The following is a 24,004-nucleotide window of genomic DNA, read 5'->3' as shown; positions in this document are numbered from 1 at the left end:
TGCCTATTGGCCTTTCCTCACACAGTATTCGAGGTGAGGCCTCATCAACATTGAGTACAGGGCGACAATCACTTCCTTGGCCCTGCTGGTCAAACTATTTCTGACACAGGCCAGGATGCCATTGGCTTTCTTGGCTACCTGGGCACTCTGCTGGCTTGTGTTCATCTGCTGTCAATCAACACTCCCAGGTCCCTCTCTGCCTGGCCGCTTTCCAGCCACTCTGCCCCAAACCTGTATCGTTGCATGGGGTTGTTGTGGCCCTAGTACAGGACCCAGCACTTGGCCTTGTTGAACCTCATGCAATTGGCCTCAGCCCATCACTCCAGCCTGTCCAGGTCCTTTTGGAGAGCCTTCCTGCCCTCAAGCAGATCAACACTCTCACCCATCTTGGTGTCATCTGCGAACTTACTGAGGGTGCACTTGATCCCCTCATCCTGATGATTGATAAAGATGCTAAACAAAACAGGCCCCAGCACCAAGCCCTGGGGAACAGCACTAGTGACCGGCTGCCAAATGGATTTAACTCCATTCCCCACCACTCTCTGGGCCTGGTCATCCAGTTTTCCACCCAACAGAGTATGTCCATCTAAGCCACAGGCAGACAGCTCCTCCACAAGGATGCTGTGGGAAATAGTGTTGAAGGTAGACAGTCCAGGTAGGCATCATCCACATCCTTTCTATGGCCACAGCATCCTAACACCCCACAGCCTTGCACCCCCTTCAGGCAAAATTCCTAATCTTGGATGATGGAATTGTTGGCTTTCCTTGAAAGGCAAGGGGACCTCAGTCTCATTCTTCTATGACCATGTGTGTGTTATCTTTAGGAAATCAGTGCTGACAGAAAACCACCTGGGCCCTCATGTGTGTATGACTGCCACTGGTGTAACAAGGGCTGGGGGCTCACTGGCCTTTCCACTGGAGAGTGGGTATCACCAGCTTACCCTGGACCACGTGAATCTCAAGAAATTGGGCTCTTAAAAATGTTGTTCCTTTACTGACTTTTCCTACCTTATCAGCCTTGCTTACTGTTTTGTGGTGATTTTTGGGTGAACGCTACATTTATGTTCACTTCAGAAGCTTCTAAATGTTGCTGGAACAGCATGTTGGGGACATTTTGTCCATCACAGCTATCTTCCACCTTCACCAAAGCACCAGGGTTTTACTTTCAATAGAAATACAACTGCAAGCTGCATGATCATCTGATGGTTCTGTCAGGGTACTGAGTTCCTCCAAAGTCCTGCCTGCCTCACCCGAGACCTCCCCTCACCCACAGCCCATGGCTGAGGAGCCCTGTTGCAGCTGAGCTGGAGTCCTGGTCCCATGGCTTAGCAAGTTTGGTGCAAGGCAGACATTTGCCCAGGGCCAGATGAGCTGCCAGGCCTGGGCTGTGCCAGGAAGGGCAGTGCCCTGGGGGATGGTCCCCACTTCTCCTCTGAATGTACCTAGCTTACACACAGGTCCCACTTCTCCTCTAGGGCTGTGCTTTCTGCAGCTAAATATTCCCAGCACATTCCTTACCTAAAGGCATTTCTCGAAGGAAACTCATTAGGAGTTGCTGTAGAGACCAGGGTCTGGATGGCAGCACTCCCTGCTCGAAGCTCAAGGGAGAAGGAGCTCAGCCTCAGCCTTTCAGTTCAGAGCACTTCACTGGCTAGTGGTAACAAAAGGAATTAAATGGGGCTGGTGTCTTTTTATTGATGGGATTGCAGGTCTGTTGAATAAAGAAAACCATCATAATGCAATGCTAATTCCTCCAAGGCATTAGTACAGCAATGTGTTTGGTTTACTTGTGCAATATGTAACTGCCAGGTGATTAACCACATGGATTAAAAACAGGTTCTTCCACTGATCTCAAGATATTGATCACTGGGAGTCACCAATAAGCACGACCACATCTAGCAGCGATGCCAAAGGGCTGGGGCCTGGGCACAACCATGTCTAGCAGCAATGCCAAAGGGCTGGGGCCTGTTTGCCATAATTCAGTTTATTCATTGGTGAGCTAGATAATGACATAAAACTTCTGATAATGTCTGGGGAAGACACGTAATTTGAAGGGCAATAGAAGGACAAAGACAGGTTGCTGTTATGCAAACCTGACTTGCCTGGTCATGGTTCCATGGCACCCACTGACAGGTAGCTAAGTGCCAAATTACACAACAGAAGACTGCCACATAGGCTGTCTTGGCAAGCAGTAATTCAGAGATGGGTTTAGGAGTAATCATGGGTGATCATTTCAGCATAAGCTACCAGTCAGATGGTAGCTGAAAAGGCTGCTTACACAACTCTTTTGTATATAAAATGAAGCTACCAGGAAGAAATAAGGCAAGGACCCCTGTATGCAGAGCTTGTGGAAGATCACAGCTCATGGAATATATCACATATGATAGATTTGCATCTTTGTGTATATAAAACACACACACACACTTAGATGCATGTGATCCCTGGACAGTTTGTATATGTAAAACACCAATTGCCAGTGCTCACTTCATCCCAGCAACCATGTCAGAGGCACCTCAGTAGTTTCAATAGATCCTTGTTTAAAGTACAGAGATGAGGTTTATATACCTGTTATTTAGGGACATGAGACATGCCCACAGAGCCTTGCATGGAGTTGTAAAACAAATGGCTCTTTACTCCAAAGTACCCTGGAGACTACTTTACTCCAGAGTCCCTTGCTGAATACAACGGCATTACTGGAGCCCAAGGGTGAGCACTGTGTAAACTAGATTCTGTCAGCCTCTAGTCCATGTCAGATTTCCTGTGAAGGGGCTGGTGAGGCTGTTCTCTTTTATAATATCCAGCTTTCCTGTTCATGCGAGTCCCTGAGAAGCATCACCAGGTGATAAGCTTTCCATGAGTTGGTCTGTCACTTGGTAACTTCAAAACTGAAGAACAGATTTCTCCTAATGGAGACCTGTTGTTCATATCCTGGGTTACTCCACTGAAATAGGTGGCTACCAACACATGGGAGAGACTGCAGAATCTTGTTGGCATTGTGCTTTTCGCTGAGAACTGTATTGCAACGGGGCAAAGACAGCAGAACAAGAATCAGTTTCATAAAATCTCTGAATTGTCTGGAGTTGCATTTTCTACATTTTCAAGAGACTTTTGATCCTGTGGACAAAGGCACAGAAAGACTAAGGGGCTGGATGCTGAAGGTGGACAAACAACTTTGAAGCTACAGGGGAAGGAAAGAATTTAAGCTCCTGGGGAAGACTCCACGTGACATATGCAAGAGAAAGACACTTTCTTTGAAGTCATCAACTGCTGTGTGGATAAGGGAGACCTTTTTAATGTAACTTACTTTAATTTCAAAAAGGCATTCAGCAAGGTTTCTAATCAAGTCTTGAAGGAAACTAAGAAGATTTGAGACACGAGGGGAGGTCCTTGCAAGGATACAACATTGATCAAAGGATAAAAAACAGAGTAGGGAAAATACTCATCTTTCACAGCGTGTGAAACTCTACTCAGTGATCTCTGCTGGAACTCATGCTGCTCAAGATGTTATTAAATGATCTAGAGAAGGATGAGTAAGTAGGTGACAGTTTGCTGGAGGTGCTGAGTTACTCAGGGTAATAGAGATGGGAACTGGTTGTAAGGAATTGCAAAAGGAACTCATGAAACATAGTGACTACAAATTAAAATGGGAGATGAAATTCAACATAAATGGATGTGTACAAGAAAAAATAACCCTAACCACATGCATGGTGATGAGTTATGATTCACCTACTACCATTTAAACACAAAATCCTGGGGTTATAAAAATAGCTTCATTAAGATGTCAGTATAAAGCTCAATAGCACTAAAACAAACAAACAAACAAACAGAAACCCAGGGGAATTCAGATGTTAGGCAAAAACAGAGACTGTAACACAGAGCTTTACCCCACTGTAGGAGAATTACAGGTGGCTGCTTGGTGAGAGTGGTACTTTCCAAATCCCATGTGTTTTAAGAGAGTAGTGGATAAAGTCAGCCTTAGCCAATATGCACACCAACAGCCTTGCCTCTGCTGCAGGGTTATAACAATCAGCTCAGCGACAGCATTTATGTCTAATCCAGTGATTTGGGAAGGAATTATTATTTATAACCATACCACAACCTGCAGAGTCACTCCCTCTTCTCATGCTGGTTTACAGCACACCACATATTTGGTAGCCATATGAGTTCTTGTCTCCAAACACATTCCAGCAGGACCCTGTTGTAACAGGGAAGAGTGAAACCCCTTCCAGGTTTTGCTTAATCTAGTATGGGCTGTGAAAGAAGACCAGGGATTAGACTCATACATGCTTTCTCACAACAAAACAGCCATGGGAATAGTTCCCACAGATGAAATAGCCTCACCAAAGCCACAAAAAAATGTGGGGTTTTCCTTTGGGGTTCAGGGTGGCAGCAGGATGGGCTATTTCATATGGCATTGGACTTCCCCAGCAGACACAAGACCCAGTTTGTGGTCTCTATACACCAGGGTACTTATTCTTGCTATTCAGTGTGCCAGAGGAGCCTCTCTGGTGGGATTAACTGTGTGTAAACCACCTGGAATCTGATTCAGATCGGTGAGCCAAGAAGTACCTGCAGTACCCAAGCTAAAGTGGTTTTCAGCTGTGTTTTATTATAGACACTATAAAGATTATGCTTCAGTATTTGGCTTTCATAAAGAAATCCAATTTTTAAAGGAAACAAACTCTTAGTTTTGCCAGATTCTCATGTGACTATTAACATTTTCACTGTCACAGCTCAGGACAGGAAGGGTAGCAGAGGGACAGCTTTCACTTTTGGTTCTAGCTTGTGAATCTGTTTGCTTTTGTCTGAGTGTAAAGATGGCAAAACCTTGTACAGAGGTGAAATCTCCCTTTGATCCCCTGGCAATTTATAGTTGCAGTAAAAGCAACAATGCTGGAGGTGAGGCTGCAAAAACCAGTGTGTGGGAAGAACAGTAGCTTTAATGAAGTTTGTCACTGGTATTTGGCTTAACAAGTAGCTACAAGCCCTGAAAAATGGATTCAGGTTAGACTGGGGCACATTAACAGACCACTGCTTTGTTATCAGAGGAACACGGCCACGCTCTGTTTTGGTTGAACTGCCTCAATGTTTTCACAGCAGATTACAGGATAGACTTGAACCTGCTCAGCTGAGAGAAATCACAGGCAGGCACCCTCACCGCAGGCAGATTAGTTGTCATGCTCTGACCTTTCTGCAACTTACAGACATCTCTCTCCCCAAAGCCATTGCACTCACAGATTATCCTCTCAAATCTCAAATCATCCTCCTGGCACATCCAACGAGCCTCAATTCCTTATGCTTAAAAGAAGTTAACATCTTTCAGAACAGGGAAAACTTCCCTGAAAGGGAAGAGCATGACAGCCTTCTCTGCAGCCTGAGAGCTGAGGAAACTCCATCCCAAACACCCCGAGAAAACAGCTTTTTTCCTTCTCCCTTTTGTAGGAAAGGGAAGGACCTTTGAGACTGATGCTCTTCACTTTAACTAACAAGATACAAAGTTTAGAGTCTATGCAATTGGTCTGACATGTGCATTACTTTTAGTGCTATTTTGGTAATAAAATACTCAGCTAATAAAAAAATAAGTGTCCTTATTTATTTTTGTAAAAAAGAGCTAATGTGAAACCTTTAACTAGCTACACTAATAACTTAAAGTAGCAACAAAGTAGTAAAAACGTCCAGCCCTCAGATCTTCCCCTGCATTCTTTTCTCTACCCACTTCAACTTAAGCACGACAATTACAGACAATTCCAAAGCCATTTTCAAGAACTGTTCATTACCTGGCTACATAAAATACACTTACAAAAGCACTGGGGAACTACTAACCATCAGGTCCTCAGATCTCATTGATCAATACTAATCAATGAAACACAAGAAAATGCAAATAGTTACAGGTATTAATAACTGAGAGTATGTTTGTGTGACTATACCTGTGATCCAGAGACAGCTTCAAATGATTCAGACTCAGTCCAAATGGCTGAAAAAAGAAGTTATACAACCCAATTTTTGTCTCAAAGGTAAACAAACAATAAACTTGCCCTTCTACTCAGAATCTGAGTTGCATAAGAGGGAAGTAAAAACATTGCTGAAGGCATGATGGCTCCCTGTGTGTCCTTAAGAGACCTCTCTGCTCCAGGCAGGAGCAGGGGAGAGGACTGCAATCCTGACACCAGGAAGTGTCACCAGAAACCAAAAATCCTAGAAACTCTATTCAAAATATGCTACTGGAGAATTGTGATGACTTCGTTCCCATAGCCTTCGAATTGCTCTGGATAATGTTACATCAGAAATGAGAGTACCTTTCAACAAAACACTGTGCCACAGGAAAATAACTTTCTGGAAAAGCTCCGTTGTCAAGGGCTTTTATCCCTCACCATGAATTAAAACCACACACCTTTAGATAACTGTGAAGGGTGTTTTAACAAGGTCAGCTGTGCCACTAGTAAAGCAGGGGGGAAAAAACCCTAAATGTAACATCCATGATTAGCAACTGTAATTTCAGGATGACTTTACAGAGCATGTTTAATCCCAGAGTCACAGAATGGTTGGGGTTGGAAGGGACCTCTAGAGCTCACCCAGTCCAACACCCTGCTCAAGCAGGTCCACCTACATCAGGCCACACAGGAACGTGTCCAGGTGAGTTTGGAAATCTCCAGAGGAGCCTCCACACCCTCCCTGGGCAGCCTGTGCCAGGGCTCCCTCACCCTTACAGAAGTTTCTCCTTGTGTTTAAGTGGAACTTTTTGTGTTCCAGCTTGTGCCCGTTACCCCTTGTCCTGTTGCCTGGCACTGCAGAAATATACAACCTTTAATCACGTGTAAGTGTTGATTAATCTCAGCATTTCCTTATTTCTGATCAGCAGGTTCGTTAGAAGGCATGCAGCTCTTCACACAAAGGGCCTCTGTCCGCCAGGTTTAAGACAAGAGGACCATTCACTGGAGTGGCTGCAAATTTCACAGAGAAGGTGTGTATCTACAGGACCCCAAGGGGGCTCTCATGGATTAAAAAAAACCCGTAAATTCCCAGGAAGAGATGCAGTTACCATCACTCAAATGCATCCTCACAGCTCCTGCCTTGAGCAGCTCAGCACAGATGCTCTTTCATTTGTTGCTGTAGAATTGGAGGACATGGGAAGGTTCACGTTGGCGAGTCCCTTGCCCTCTCCCACATGGCCCGAGGCCTGTGATGTCCCTGCAGACTCCCGTGTGCCTGAGGACCTGGGAGCTCCCATCACACAAACTTTTCACCTGCACAAAGGCTGATGAGGGGGAAAAGCTGGAGTGTTGCACCTGGAAGGTTTTAACAGGATGGAAAGGAGGAAGCAGAGGCTTATCTACCACTTAAGCAGTGCATGTTCTCTGCAAAGATACTGTAGCAGAGACTTGCATTTGAACTGCTAAAAAGGCCATTTATGGTAGGCAACAAGAGCCCTTCTTTACACCACAGTATGACCCTGGCAACACATGAGGATAAATAACCTTCACATGAGGTGCCCTATACACCTAAACAGCATCTGGGTTGGTGAGGAACTCTCTGCAATTTAAAGGTATGTCACTTCTAGTTATGACAATCCCATCCACAGGGACACGAGATGTACTTGCCATTGAGGAGCTGACATCATTTTTCAACAGAAACTGAAGGCTGCAACGACTTTGGTTACTTTGCTCTTATAGAAGCATTTTTAGGGGCCTTAAGGTTAAAATTTAAGCAATGCATCTTTATATGAGAAATATAAATAGAAGATTCCTTCAACTACGATTCGTTATGAAGCCCAGGCTCCATGCTGAAGCCCAGATGTGCTCAGGCCTCTCAGAAAACAGGAAAAAGAGCAAAAAAGCAAAAAGAGAGCCCAGTTTCCCTCCTCTAGAACCAAGCTGACTGTAAATTCAATCACTTAACAATAAACTGTGTGCAAGCCAACTGAGCAGCTCCCCTGCCGAGGGCTGCACTGACAGCACAGCTACGCTCGGGCTGTGTTTGACAACAAAGAGCACAGGGATGACAGCTAATGCCCAACATCAAGACTTTAAAACACAGTCAAATAGCTATTATTTTCACTGCCAGAACTAAACTTTATTTCCATGTGTATTACATACTCGTAGTTGATGCCAAGTACATTGTAACAGAGGATTTCAGTGAGGAATATTTATTCTTCACTAAACAGGTTAAGAAGGAATGTAAAAACCTTTAAGAAAAAAAAGTTTAAGCTTTGTTCTAATTTTGGCAAACCAATCAGTTAAGTACTCTTCTCAGTTCTCACCTCTGATCTTTCAAAGTACCAAAAAACATTCTTTTCATAACCATGCAGTCGAAGGAAAAAAATAAGTCTTATAAAAACCATTTCTTACGCTAAATATGGTTACAAATAAGAGTATTAAACACAAACCTCCCAATTCCTATTTTTAAATACAAATACTGTATTATATTATGAAATGGGGATAGTTAAAATATATCAATGACTACAAATCTAGTAATTTAAAGCAAACTTAAACATGCTGTTTGCTTTCTTGTGGAAGAATTAGGATATTGTATGGTTCAAGCACTGCAGTCGTTTCTGTCAGCTCCTTGATGCCCTGAATGTCACCCCACTGCACACAGACAGACACGTACTCAGGTCTGAATAGCACCAGGTGTTTTTCTTTTTCTTCCTCTACCCTCTCCCTCCCTCCCTCCCTCCCAAGATATTAACATTTAATGAGTGAACTGACAGCTTTCTCAAAGTGACATGCACAAGTAGACAGTTTGCTTCAAGTCTTCAGCTAATAAGCTAAAAGTCTGAGATAATATACTGAACAATTACTAACGTATGCCAATGGTACAGAAGGAATCAGTGCTTCCACAGTATATCCTCTGCTCTCAAGTACAAAAATAGCAGTTATGGGTAGTCAATAGTTATCAAAATTTTTATTGGTACAGAATGAAAGCAGCACTTACTTTATTATTTCTTAAACCATACATCATAAAATTCCCTAGTACACATGTGGAGGAGTGAAACAGGCTCTGTACTCTTTACCTGCTACCGATCCTAGGTCCAGACTTAAAATCATTCCTGGCCAAATACAAACAGTATCGTTATTAGCAAAGGGAAGGCAGTTCCTCAGTGTGAAAGGTCAGCATTTAGAGTCTTACTAAAGCACTATTTTTTTAACAGTACATCACTTAAATGTATAATTACATAAACTACAAGTGGAAAACAAGTTTTTCTTAACAAGAACTATTGAGACTGGGCATAAACGTCTTAAACCACAAACCTTGGAAACACTATGGGTGCTTCAATGTGGCCCTTTTTGGCAAGAGAATAAGAACAATGAAGTATGGCTTTTCAGTCTTCCTTTAAAAGCAGATCGTAGGCTTTAACTATTTTAGAGGACTCCTAAGATTTACCTGTGACACCATTTACTAATTAGAAGCATTGATCAGGTCAGAATATGAAGCCGTTGGCTGATAGTTGATCGTCAGCATAACGCAGGAGCTGTTTGCTGCTGGTTTTTGCTTTGAAGTAAGGGAGGTACTTTTTCTAGAGAGCGCCATCCTACAGTACTATCAAACACTTCACAGGTTACTACATAGCTTCTCAAATAAAATCCTCAAGAGCTGTGCTTTCCAGCAGATATTCCAAATCAAGCATATTCAGAGAGCAAATACAATCAAGTGCAGGCAGTTCAAAAAGGATCACTCAAATGTATCGTTTTAGTTACCCTCTGCAAAATAAAAGCCCCTCCTCACCCCAAGGAGAGAGGGTGAGAAGGGGAAGCAGGTCTTCCATTCATGTAGGAGTTTGGCTAGCATCAAGTTTTATTAAAGTCGTTAACAAAAATAGTTGAACATTTTTACAATTTAACATCCAGTCTGACAAAAGGCAAATCAATGAAAAAAATACAAAAAAGTAAAAAAGTGCACTACCCAGTCCAGTATTTTGCTTTAAAGTCATGTCACTTACAGTATATGAAAAATAAACCCAGAAGTGTAATTACTTTAAAATACACCGCTTCCATATTTCAGTATTTTACACATATATTCTATAGTGGAAGAGGAGATCTCTTAAAAACTTTACTCTTAAAATATTGAGGTGCATATGCCAAGTGGGATAGACTTGGCAAGTTAAGTTGCAGTAGAGAATCCTTTCAAATTTGGCATTTCATTTACACACCTTACTGTGCCAGCAAGGTCTGTAGTACCTAAGCCTTCTAGTAAGAACAGCAATTTTCTTTAATGCAGATTTACTAACACAGACAACTACAAGAAACGGTGAGGTCAGCAATTCTATGGGAGCTTAAGGAGATAACGAGTTCTGATTGAGTCGTCGAATGGTACAATGCCACAACAAACTTTAAGGCCATGTTTTATTTGCTGATTAATGGACAAAAGGCAATGGATTCCCCCCCAGATATTTTCTTGAAAGTCTGTGCTCATAAAAATCATGAAAAGTTGGAAAGACTTAATTATTGAAACTTTAAATATATTTTACACAATCTTGTTTGTACAAAAATACAAGTTAAATATAAACATAAAGCAATTATGATAATTTTATGTAAATCCATTTTGTGATATTCTGTTATATATAAAAAAGTTTCTCAGCTCTGTCTCATTTGTGAAAAGATCAATACCAGATTGAATCACTACTGGCAAAGGGCCCTAAAAAGCACACTTTAGCATTAAATATGTTTTACAATGTAAGTACCATTTCCTGACTTCATCTCTTCTAAAGACTGGCAAAAGATAGGGCAGTATGTCCATAAACCAACAAATAATTTGGCTACAATGTCATAAAACACAAACACACGAATCTGTACAATAAACCCAGTAGCTATGCAGTACGGACTTGTTACACACACACATACACAGACATGGAATGGAACTTAGTGAGATGCCGTTTCTAGTTCACTGTTCTTCAGCCTGGCATTTTGTCTTACTTCATCAAACGAATACGACTTCGTTACCTTTCCATTCTTAAATACTGTGTGAAGGAGATCCTGCAAGAAACACCACTGTTTTAGCAAAGAGTGATCTGGCAAACAAACAAATCCGTTACGCAACCTCGAGCCCGGTGAGTTCGGATCTTTAGACTGTCAAGCTACTAAGTCTCTGCAGCCCCTTCCGACACCTTTCACTAATGGTTAGACAGAAGAAAGGATTCAGGCCACCCTGGGCGCAGACAGTAGCTTTGTGCTGAGCAGTCCCTGAAGTGAGTTGCCAACATCTGGCCAAAGCCCAATACACACATGCTTAACATACCTTGCTAGAGCAGCTAGGAAGAAAGGCAATACTCAACCAATTCAACACACATCAACTCCAGAGGCTTAAATGAAATCTATTTCCTCTACAGTAACTACAAAAAAAACTATATTAAAAAACCCCTTTCTTCACAGTCCCATTTACACATGTATTTCATATAACAGCCTTATCAACGAGTGCTTGAAACAGCACACTGCAAGAGCAACAAGCACAGCTTTGGACGCAGAAGTTAGTACAAAAGCAACACTGAGCAGTTGTTACTCTTGAGGATCTATTGCAAGGACCTGTGGCTTCAGGGAAACGGGCTTCTCCAATATCTCAGGACAGCAATTAAAAAGTAATTATTTAACCTGTCAAAAGTGAAGTAACTACATAATACCTCATTTCAGAGCCTAAGTCTTGTAATTGTTTTGAAGAGATTTCTCCCCATTAGGTCCCACCTTCTCTACATATCTATCTAGATAGACATATCTCATTCATCACAAACATATACACATGTATGTATGTACATAGAATCATAGAATGGTAGGGGTTGGAAGAGACCTTTAGAGATCATCTAGTCCAACTCCCCTGCATAAGCAGGTTCACTTAGATCAGGTCACATAGGAACATGTCCAGGCGGGTCTTGAAGACCTCCAAGGAAGGAGACTCCACAACCCCTCTGGGCAGCCTGTGCCTGGGCTCCCTCACCTGAACAGTGAAATACATAAGCTGGAAAGTCTTTTTTCTTTAATCTCTGTATCAAGAGCATGTTATCTACAGTGTATATAACTGTTTTCTGTCTCAAAATTTCTCAGATATCTGTGTTTGGTGCTCACTGTTGCACGAAGCAGAATGTCTTCTACTACCTCTCTGCCTAGGAACACTGAAATGTGCTTCTCTAGACCAGAAACCTCAATAAACCTCCAGCTTCTAAAGGCCCAAGTGTAATTCTAACTTATTTTCAGTCCTCAATTCAAGCAGAGTCAACATTTAGTTAAATATTTCACTGCTCACACACTGAAAGCATAAGAGATGTCACACCAAAAGCCTCAGACTGGCATAAAGTTTGTGCTTATTTTACTGAAATAGTACTTCCCTTTGCAATTGTAAAACAATTTTAAACTGGAACTCCTGGATTAAATTTACATCTTTCAAAACTGTGCAGCCACTCCACATACAGAGCCCTAACAATAGAAGGAATCATTTAAAAAATCATAATGGAGAAGTAGAAACACATTTTAGTTATGTCTATTCCTCTCCCACCTCCAACTGCTCAAACTGTGCAACATAGCTCATATAAAACTACTTGTCTAGCGTACGTTTTGCAAAACTGGGACATTACTTTTCACAGAGAACAACAACATTCTCTTGTTTCTGAAGGCAAAAAAGAGAAATGTCTTTGCCTGTAGAGCCTGACCATTCTACTGGCATTCCAACATTGTGCTGTTACTGCATTTAGCAGTGGGGACGCTTCTGAGGTAGCAAGATGTGAGTTGAACAAAAAGACTATTAAAAAACAATTTCTGAAATCAAGTTAACACCTGAATTTTGTATTTTTGTATGAAGAACGATGTGATACATTTTGGAAGCTCCTACCTGTCCATACTCCTCCAGATCCCCCTTGCCTTCCTCCAGCGTCACGTACTCCCCGGCAGGCGTCCTGTGCAGCGACAGTCGGCCTTTCTTCGACCTCTTGTTTGGGTCAGCAACCGGATCCTTGAAGACATTTACCTAAAACCAAACACAAGGGACGGGGGTTAAAGGAAAGGGCTTTATGGGGTTTGGGTACCTAGTGAGGGTGGTGGTCATGTAACAGGCAATGTCAAACAGGTTTTCGAGCGAGGAGGCCTCTACTGAAAACAAAATGGCAGAAGCTATATAAGGACGTACCCCGAGACCGTTGGTCACCACGTAACTACACTTGAAGGAACAGTTTAAGAGATCTCTGGTTAGTTTCTGCAACAAAGCTCCACCAGATCCAAAGGCAATATTCTCAATGCTCCATTTATTCTTCTTCATTCCCTCCACAATCTAATAAGAAAAAGAGAATTATGATGGAGTATACTTTCAGGCCGTGCCATTTTCTGTAAGAATATTACACTACTTCAACAAGATGCTTTTACAGACAATTAAACCAACTGACATTCAGTTTCCAGGAGGTGTATGTAACAATTCTGTCCGTACTTGACACAATATTTCCATTTTCATTTGCTATTCCTGCATGGCATAATCATAGAAAGCTTTTGTTGTAAAACTATTATGCCAGCATATACCTAAAGTAGGGTTGCACAGTAATGCAATGCCCAGAAAAATCAGAGCTCTAAAGAAAAATAAACAGGCTTCATGGGAGTATTTTAGAGTCTTCCATGCCTCAGAATTATGGGAAGACCTCAAACCATAGCATGTATCCTGAAATAAAACAGTTGTCTTGCTCATTAACTCCACAAAGTTATGATCCACTTTGACCAGTGACTTAACAGAGCAGTTCTCCTGAGAAATCACATTGACTAGAATTAGATTAGCAATTTTGATAGATAGGGAATAGAAATACATAAAGCTGCTCAAAAAGTTTGCTTTGCTACCTTCTGAGGCAGGTACAGATCAATATGAACTGCACTGCTATCAACAGTCAAGTTAAACTTACTGTACCATTTCCTCCCAACCCTCATTCAGACAAACATGGGATCCTCTAGCCTGGAGTAATTGGTGCCAGTTTAGTCATGCTCATAAACGACCAAGATTTGCTTCCCTGACCATTTACCCTTATGACAGCCTGAAATGATGATTCTAGTTTAAATAAGACAGTGTTTTGAACTCTTATCTCCTAATCGTTCTACTAACAAAAGCCAGTGAGAAAAAGCTTCAGAGTGGGTGCAACAGCAAAGTCACATCCATCCGGATTAAAAGGAAGGGGAGAAGCAGAAGCACATGGAATTTTGTAGTATCACTTTTGTTGGATAACCTTTTTAAGACAGTCCAACCACTAACCTCACACTGCTAAAGCCACCACTAAACCATGTCTCTCAGTACCTCATCTGTGTGTCTCCTAAATATATCCAGGGATGGTGACTCCACTATGTCCCTGGGCAGCCTGTGCCAGCATCTAACAACCCCCTCAGTGAAAACGTTCTTCCTAAAACTTTCCTAGGTATGAGGAAGACAATCTATGGTGAACAGTTTAAAACACCAACATTGTTGTAAGTCTGGTGATCTTTTTGTGCAGTCTAGGCTTCCTGCATCAAAAAGAAATGCCAGAGCAACACTGAACAGGACTATTTCAGGAGCTCCTGGTGACAAGTCACTTTTTTAAAAGGACAGCTAAGGCAAAATGAGTGTAATTCATATGCTAAAAAGACAGACTCAATTCCAGCTTCAGGCAGTGGCAAACGGGCAGCTAATGTAAAAAAGTCACTCTAGTATTTTGTCTATCCATTCAGTCACAACCAGATTGATACTCTGAATGCCTGACAGAGGCCAGCCAACAGGAGAGGTAGACTGCAGAGCCATAAACCTCTCAGAGTATGCTCTGAACACTTTCCCCACTGTATTTTCAGCAGAGGTTTCCCTAGTAAAGCTCGCAGGGAGTTTCCATCATTCTAATGGCACCAGCTTACTCAGCCTCTTCTAAAAAGCCAAGCAAAACAAATCTCTGGCCCTACCATCACAACTTTCACCTAATGGAAACCTTTGGAAGTTTTGTATCCTGAACAAATACCCCTTCAATATGTGACAATCCTGTGTATTTTTGGCAGTAGTCATCATATCCTCTCAGACAGTGACCGTGCATAAAAGGAATCTCTGCTTTCACAAATAGGTTCTCCTGAAAGCAGTTAAAAGCAGTGCCGAGGGACTATAAAGGATTTAAATGAATTAAATTCTCCCTTAAGCATCTCAGAAGTAACTGAAGATAACCAAGAGTAAGAGAAAGGATCTTGTATACCCTCTCCCCTTAAGCATAAGGCCCAATAGTAAAACCAGACTTGACTGGGCCTGGATACAGACTCTGCTTGTCTACACTGTCTTTTGGAAACACAAATCACAAACCTGAACTCGATTATCGAGTTCTATCCAGACACTGGCCAAGCCTGATGCCATGTGAACTGCTGGCCATGCCTGAGCATTCTACTCCTTTCCTTATCCAGTTTTATACATCAGTCTGGCACTGAACTCGCCTGAACATGCCTTCAAGATGTGGCTCAAACTACCTGGTATAAACAACACCCTACCAAGGCACATGGTGCTTCACTGATACTTGCAGGTTAACAGATGTCAGTACAAGTGTGGCATAGCTGGGCCACGGCCCATTAACCTTCTTATCTGAGCGAGAAGAAACATGAACTCCCTTCCAGTCAGTGTCCCTGCTCTCACTTACAGATGGTTTGTTCATCTTCTACCACAGGCATCATCTTCTACTTTCTACTACAGGTTCATCTTCTACCCCTTCACTTACTCTAGGTGAAGAAGTGGCTTCCACCTTTCCACACTCTCCCAAGGGGTTTCCTTACTCAGACTGATCTTTGGCTGGTGAGTGGTAGAAGGAAATTGAGACTAAGCTGAAAGATAGCTCTGACTCTATCAGTGACCAGGTAACAGCTTCCTTAAGTATGATGAAGAGATGGCAAACAGCAGCAGTAACAGAGAAAGGGGAAGATCTGAAACAACAGAAACCTCCTCCAAAAGAAAACAATATAGAAGAGTGTCTTGTCTCACATTTTCAAACCTATACAGGAGAATAGTTCAAGTGTCAAGGTTCTGACCAGCTTCTTCTGAACATTATGAGCATGATTAATATATCAACTGTAACTCCAGATTAGAGGATTTTTGTTGTATAAAAATTCAAGACATCTGGAAATTGAATGTTCAAAGAAAATCCTTTGAAAGTGTAGTATATTGTGGAGTTAGCAGATTGGAATGATTTTTAAAAGTGAAAATGCTAGAAGAAAGTCAGAAAAGGTTCCTTACCTGTTCTACCAGCATCCCCTATTAAAACAAAGAATTTTAAAATCCAGTTTATACTCTGAGTTGTTTTCTATATTGTTGTTTCAGCTAGCTTGGTTAAATGAGACTGATCAGTCATTACTCATTCTAGAATTTCTACTGTATCCATTACCTTTCCTCTCATCTGTAACAATAAATCATACCTACAATCTGATAGGGAGTAATTAGAACAATCACTTGCATGGGATTTTAGAAGGGGAAAAAGAGAGATGGCCACAGCAATACATTCATATTTGTTTATGTAAACTGCTGTTAATGAAACAGATGCATTATACTTCAGGGTTAGGTTGCTTTTGGGGCAGGCTTTTTTTTTTGTTGGTGGTGGTTTGGATTTTTTTGTTGTGGGTTGTTTTGTTGTGGGGTTTGTTTGTTTAATGGAAAGCTATTACACAGTCTTCCAAAAGTCATCACAGTAACCTTGGTTTTGCTGACATAAGAGGATGAAGACACCCATGAAATTGAAACATGACTAAAGTTAGGCTTGCTTCAACGCAACTTGCTACTGACAAATAAGAAGCACCTCTTTCCTTCCTGCCTGCTTTTCCCAGCTCAAATCAACTGCTAATTTTCTCTCCTGTGCTGTGCTGGTGAGTACTGCCTTAGTTTGCTGGTACATGTGTGGACTAAAATTTAATGACCAGCAGTTCAGTGACCAAGCTGGCATGAAGTGCATAACAAGGTCAGGAGCAGATGAGGTGGTGGCCATGAGGCAGCACTGAGTTGTGTCTGCTCTGCATATCTTGTGGAAACAGATCTTCAACTCTTTTACTACATAGTAGAGGTAGGCTTTTCCTTATAATCAGTTACAGTTTGATGAAGAAAGTACTTAGATCATTTGAACAAAGAATTGCTCCTTCTGCCTCTTAGTGTCTCCCAGTTGCTCCTGGAATTATTTTCCTACTCTACCTAGAACCTGGGAAGTAGTGCATTGTTTCTTCTCATGTAAAGATTTTAAATAGTAATTTTAATATTTTGATTACAGTTGATGCTATATGAGCTTCCCTGAATTTTATCCAGCATAACTTACAGAAAACAGCCTTCAAGTTCCTTACAGGAAAAGATTAATAGTCCAGTTTCCTTCCTGTCATGACTCAAAAAAATCTCAATCACAACCTATTTTAACTAGCACAGGCATCAGCCCTGTTAAAGAGTTGTTGAGAACAAGCAGAAGTTTACTTAGGAAAAAAATAAAAAGAGTAAAAGCCACATGGGACAAAAAAATAAAGTAAAAGAAAATTTGCTTTAAAGGCTATTGGAGAAGGAACAAAACCATAGTGTGTGACTGCACTAGAGGTGGCACATTGGTTCAGAATCTCAGTAATAACTGCTCTCTAATGATCTGGGTGACAAATTTGAGTTCTGTCATTGAGGTTCACATTATGTGCCCACGTCACATATGCAGATAGCTTCAGACTACAAAAGTCTGATGTGTGTCTCATTCCTAATTTTGAGGAGCAGTAAAAGTCAACTTTAAGAAGAATCTAAGGATGTGTCAATCTGGAAAGCCAAGACAAGCATCAATAAAATCAAGTAAAGTTAATCTTCAATTTATCCAATTTATCTCTGGTTTTGAACCCTTAATACAGTTGAAGATGAATGATCCAAGACAAATGTGATAAAGTTAAATTTTCCTTTTATGGCCCCCCCCTCTGTAGTTACTCCAGGTAGTCAGTACCTTTGCAACCACATCATATTTCCTAATATTTCCATCTAACCAACACTGAATTTGTAACTGGGTTCAAGCATGCAGCATCCACTAAATAACCACTTTTTGTCTTGATGAAACTGTGCTTTTGACTCAGTACAGTCTAGTCAGTTATACGTATTTTCTGGGCTTTCAACAATCCTTTTTCCACTAGCTGCCAAGTCAATGAATTTGCCCCCCTTACCCTTGTTCTCAATAAGCTTTATTCAAAACTACACCTTCAATATTTGAGCGCAAGCACACTTCAGATGGTACGTAACTAATGAGCAAAGAGTTAATTACTACTATCGCTATAGCAGGGCAATCATGCAATGTGCCTTTGATACAAATGAAAGGACCAAACACTGCCAGATCTTGACTTGAATTAGACTTGACAAGCAGCATAAAAGCAAACAAAGAGCAGAGACAATGGGAGGAGAAGGGTTACAAGAGGAAGGTTAGGAAATGCCTTTTAGGTTTTTTTAAGGTGTGTTAATAAATTCCTGTGGAGTTTTAATGAATTTGTTTTACAGATTGGGATATTGCTGCCAGTGTGTGGAACAAAGGGCAGGGTGGGGTCAGCAGTCTCTCTTGCAACATCTGGCCTTGTCATAACAGCGTCCAGATTAAATATCAACACTGCCATAGTCACCCTGACACATGAAGGGGATCTCCTACCTCTTGCAACGTGTTGATATCCACACCATCCCCCTGAATAACTTTGAGGTACGGTGGCAGCAACTTGTAGCCTTTTGAGTTCTCTGTAATAGGAAACTTCTTCCCTAAAATCTCCAAGACCTGTTGGAAGGAGGAGACATCTCAAAATGAAAATAAAAACCTGCCATTTCAATAAAATAAAAATGTCCACATTTGAGCTTGCTCTCTCCCCCCAGAAAAGAAAAAGCCACAAATACACCCACATATCCTGCTCCAAATCCATCCACGCAGCCACACAAACAAAAAGCGTGCCACATATCATGGTGGAAGCCATTAAAGCAGTCACAGACCACAGGATCTTTATGAACTTGTACCCAAGAGCGAATCACAACCACAGTTCCCTCCTTTCTCTTTGGTTGCTGTGAGTTTTTGCTGTCAAATGTGTCAACTGAAGATTCTGCTCTTCTTTTGACCTCCCTTATTATGACGGTGGATACGGCTTTTGGTTTTCTGCAATTTTGTTAGCCACCAGTAATTAAACACTTCTGTTAGGCATTTTTCTTATCAGCTCTGACAGAGATTACTCAGAGTTCCTATTTGTGCTATGTTACTTGTCCCAAAGAAAAAATTGCTAAAGTTGCATGGATCTAATTTGATAGAGTACCAATGCAACTAAAATCTCCCCTACTTCCTTATTAAAGCAGCACTGACAGCTACTCAAATTCAGAGGTATCAACAGCTTTCATTACAGAACTGCAACAATCATTACACTCTCTAAAGAGCCATGAGGCAAGAAGCACTTTTCAACTTGGAAGCTGTGTGTCACTGACTTAAACGCATGTAATTAAGGAGTAGAGTGCTAAAGTTTTATTTGTAGCACAGCGAATTAGATTAACACAGGATGACAAGATACCTAAATTTGGTGGTGAGAAGTCTTATTGGTCTAGTGTTTAATACTCAAGTTGTTTCCCATTTTATTTGTTATTACATGATGAAAGTTCTTCTTTACAGAATCATTCCAGCAGCATTAGACTAGCAAAATTGGCAACTGTTGTAAAAGCTTCACGAAAGCTATGCAAGAATGGGTTTGATGAAGAGATTAAACTATTCAGGCTGCAAAAGAGTTTCCCCATCTATATTGAGATGAGGGAAATGTTCACATTTTCAGCAGGTCCAAATTATCCAGCAGCAACTACATACTATGCATACCAAGTTACAGCATTATGTTGCCTATGGTTGTTAGCCAGTCATTACAAAACAATCCTGTAATAAAATTCCCAATTGTAGTTGTATTACACTTCCAGTAAAACAATTCCCAACCTTGTATACAATGTCTTCAAGAAAAGTATTACCTTTAAAACAGTGTCAAGAGGATTTCCAGAATCTGGTCTAATAATAAGTGGTGCCTCTGGACTTCGGGCTTCAATTATATGCCGTAGGTCATCACCCCATATCCTTTCACAGGCATTGTAAATGTCATAGCTGTCACTAACCACAGATACAGGCACTGAAGAAAACTGTGTCACTATGTGCTCAAAAGCATCTTTTTCATGATCTTTCCCCCAAGCTGTTATGGTACTGTAAAGTCAATGGAAAAATGCACATTAGAGTTGTGTTTATGTGTTAAATCACACATTCTGTATTTCCTACCAGCAACAGCTCAAGATAATGACAGGCAACATGATTACACCACAGTATAACCCACATGCTAGCCAATTCCGTGTTGCATGGATAGTAAATATACTACGTGCTAAATAAACAGTACTCTGGATTTATCTTTGGCAACTCAGACAAGAGACTTGACACGTGAAACTTCTTTCACATGTAAATGAGACTTAACATTTCTGATTGTTTCTCTTAAATCTGTGATTCAGACAGTTAGAGAGCTACAGATTCAAGAACAGAACATCTGCTCCAGCAACTTTAGGCTACAAAATGGGAAGTGGAGAACTAGCAGCATATGTTAGGAAAATCTCTGAAGAAAAAACAACTTATTTTCTTTTTTACTAGCGATATAAAACCATTATGCTCACTCACACAAACACTCTTCTAGAGAATCTCGTGGCATTACCCTTGGTGCAAGGGTATGGACTAGTACATAAAACAGAGTTGCTAAGAAGGGTAATAAGTTACTGAACACCAGTTGATCTGCAGCAGCTGTTCTGTGTGTGGCTGTCACAGACCAGCTGACATCACTGACCTCAGTACCTTGTGTGTGAACACCTAAACATACTCTCATGCAAAGCTCAGGTGTGCAGTAAGAGCTAGAGGGCATTGAATTTTTACCATAAAAAAGATAGCATTAACTACTGCAGACAAGGCCCAGATCACAGTACCAAAGAGACAAAATCTGTGTCAAAAGTCAGGCAGACCAAGGACAACCCTGGTGACATGCCAGAGGCAAGTACAACACAACAACAGCATATTGGAGGCTGGGGGACAGGAGAACAATTCTGAAAAAAAAAAAAGTGTTTTGCAGGAAACTTTTTGTGTATTAACTTGGAAAGGGGCAATATAAACTAATTGGGGCAGTTTAAGCTGTCTGCTCTCACACCACCACTTCAACATACTCTGCAAAAGACACTTGTTCTCTTCACTCCATGTGTTTCCTTTCATTACCAAGAATTTTATAGCTGCTTGACCCATCACTTTTGGATTTAAGTATAGTGCTAAGTAAAGCTAAGAGAAGACATTTAAGTTTGTCACTTCTACTGTTCAAGCAGGACTACCAGAATAGCACTACAGCACTCATCCAGAAAGTTCTATGAAGCAGCATTCATTTAGAGATGATCATTACCCTATGAGTGCTATTCATTTAAGCCTTTCCATTATCTGTCCTGTGATCTAAAGAGGAACTACTCATTATTTGAAACCACTAGATTTTATACTAAATAAGTATTCCTCTATATTCTGCTCATTTCAGTATGCAGACATCCAGTGAAGTCCAAGGATTCACAGTTGCTCCTGATCTTGTACAGGATTTGGATATAAAACAAATGAGAGCTCTTCACCTCGAATGCCTGACTGATATCAATGCCTTACTCTTAAAAACTCATTCACAATTCTTAGTGAGAGGTCAAGGATAGTATTAGTTGAATTAGCTACACTGATGGGAAGCACTCTCTTCTGGAGAGAGAACATGGTCTGGGAGAGTCCAGAATTGTGACTTACATGGTTTGTCATTTTATGTCTAAAACAAAATTTAAAGTTTATAATGTGAATACTCAATTTATACTTTAACTTGTAAGCCTTCAAGTCTATTCTAAGAAGAATCATCAAGATTTACTTATTCACTGATAAGAATGCTAGTTAAAAATCATTTAAAACCACATTTATAGTTAAGAGCAAACTGGTGTGCCCCTAGAACATACAAAAGCATCACTGTTGAATTCAGCCTCAACAGCTAGATCAGTCATGGCTAGTACTGTAAGACAGAAGTGAAACAGCTTAATATTCTGGATACAAAGATGGCTAAGAAAAAACCTATTTTGTTAAGTTACTTTTAAAAAAGCTACCTTACCTGTGTTCAGCAGCTGGAACAGAATATCCTGGAACCGGATCTTTTGTACCATAGTACTTTTTAATTAATGCAATTCCTGCTACAGTGTCTGTTCCTTTGAAGTTCACCAAATGAGCTGAAGCTCCTATTCCTGCAGTCTGAAAAAGAAGCAGCTTTCAGTTGCCACAAGTATAGAAGCCTAAATCTAGTCACCTCCTAGAACTAGTTTCTAACAGCAAAACTGACTCGGTTCCTATTTCACCAATATCCTCCTCATGGATTTACATAGGAGAGACAGCTTCCAAAAAGAAAACAGCTCTCACAGTCTCGTTCAGACACCTACCCACCTCTCACCTCAAATCTGTCCCCTCCACACACAACAGTGCTCTACGCACTCACAGTTTCACTGCTGAACAGGGACACTTGCTAATAGATCCATGCTACAATCCTTTATAGCCAAGAACAATTAGACCTCTCAAATTATTAGACAAGCTGCATTACCTCTTGTGAAGAAACTCCTCTGTAGCCGAAGTCATGCAGTTTATACTCCAGTCCTTCTAAGCTGCCAGAAGTCTCTAGCAAATATTTGGCCAAAATCTTTTTCTGCTCTCTAGAGTTTGTAGCCACTGTGATTGGATACCATGACTGCACAAGAATAGTCTAAAACAAAACCCATCACATTATTAAAGGCATGTTTGTTTAGACTTAAAAATCCTCACTTGGCACTTAATCAGGCACAAAAAGGTCTATTTATTCTCATTGTCCGTTCAGAAAGTACTGATGTTTCTGACAGTTTGCTTTAGGGCTGAAGTAATTAGCCTTTATCACACCTTTTTAAGGCAGACCAGCTATTAACTGGCTCAGGAGTTATCACTCCCAAGCTACAGACACACAATTCCCCCCCATTCTCCTTTCCTTATGGATAAGAGTACTGTTGTAAAATTATTACAATTGTTTCTTATAAAATTATTACAATCTCTAGCCAGATAGTAAGAAAAGCTCTGTGTAAGAGCACTGAAATAAAAAAGAACCCAAGCTTACTGAAAAGCAGAAAATGAAAGCTGCCAGAAATTCCCCTTAAATCAATAGGGGGTTCAAGTCTTACATTTAAGTGCATTAAAATTTACCGAGAAAAAAACATGTTAACTTTCCAAAACTGACCTCAATCCAATTTGTAAGCCAGTAGCACTCTGGATCTGTGTTTTCTACTGTGAAAAGAACATTTCCTCTGGGAATTACAGAGCCCTCAGGAACAGCCTTTATTTCTATAGGAAGATGGCCATCATATTTCTGTGTAAGAAACAGTGATTACTGTTAGACAACAGGAAAGATTAGGACTTGCCGCTCTTTTGCCCACTGAAGTCAAATAAGAGTCAGGCTAAAAACCAAGTGGCTTTATCAAACCAAGTGATGACTATTAATTGTATTCTTTGTACAAGTTGAGAAGAAGGCTTAAACAGTCTATTAGAAATACATAAGTTTTACCCACAGAACAAGAAATATTTGTAACTCATTTTTCTTCAGTGCTTTAACACAAAGTAAGCAAAACAAAGTTTAGCTATTACCTAGGCCTTCAAAAACATGGCTAGTTTTGCAGAGTGTAGATGTGTGCTTTGCTAATTTATTAGAGTAGGGTCCATTTAATACCTATTTTAAAGAACATTTTGTCATCTCAATTATTCACTAAACATGGAATCTAATCTTGAAGTGTCATTCTTTGGTCAAATTCAATCCTTCACCCCCAAAGGATGAAACTTTGTTTGAACTATGCCTCTGAAAAAGAGCGAGTTGCAAACAGCAAATGTAAGAGAGTAATTACAATTTTCTGAAAGAACTCTGCAAACTAAACTGATAATATTTAAAATGTTTTGTATATTAATAGTTTTTGACAGAAAGCTTCTCATGAGTTATTTAAAGGCAACAAAAATTGCATCAATTCTGAGAAATTACAC

The 24,004-nt window shown here is 40.7% G+C and overlaps 1 protein-coding gene across 1 annotated transcript in view; it reads right to left on the bottom strand.

The window, feature by feature from the left end:
- Positions 1–8,886: 8,886 nt before the first annotated feature.
- NAMPT (nicotinamide phosphoribosyltransferase) overlaps positions 8,887–24,004 on the bottom strand; it is a 30,826-nt gene continuing 15,708 nt past the window's right edge. Inside the window, exons 4-11 of the mRNA XM_062018900.1 lie at positions 23,214–23,342; positions 22,554–22,712; positions 22,074–22,210; positions 19,906–20,131; positions 18,575–18,694; positions 13,105–13,245; positions 12,811–12,945; positions 8,887–10,970 (exon numbers count right to left, since the gene is read on the bottom strand). Of these exons, the coding sequence (XP_061874884.1) occupies positions 10,857–10,970; positions 12,811–12,945; positions 13,105–13,245; positions 18,575–18,694; positions 19,906–20,131; positions 22,074–22,210; positions 22,554–22,712; positions 23,214–23,342 (1,161 nt within the window). The 3' untranslated portion in view covers positions 8,887–10,856. The remainder of the gene's footprint in view (positions 10,971–12,810; positions 12,946–13,104; positions 13,246–18,574; positions 18,695–19,905; positions 20,132–22,073; positions 22,211–22,553; positions 22,713–23,213; positions 23,343–24,004) is intronic.

The sequence above is a fragment of the Colius striatus genome, chromosome 1 (genome assembly GCF_028858725.1).
Source record: "Colius striatus isolate bColStr4 chromosome 1, bColStr4.1.hap1, whole genome shotgun sequence".
Classification (NCBI taxonomy): Eukaryota; Metazoa; Chordata; class Aves; order Coliiformes; family Coliidae; genus Colius; species Colius striatus.
This window is presented reverse-complemented; position numbering and strand designations above follow the sequence as displayed.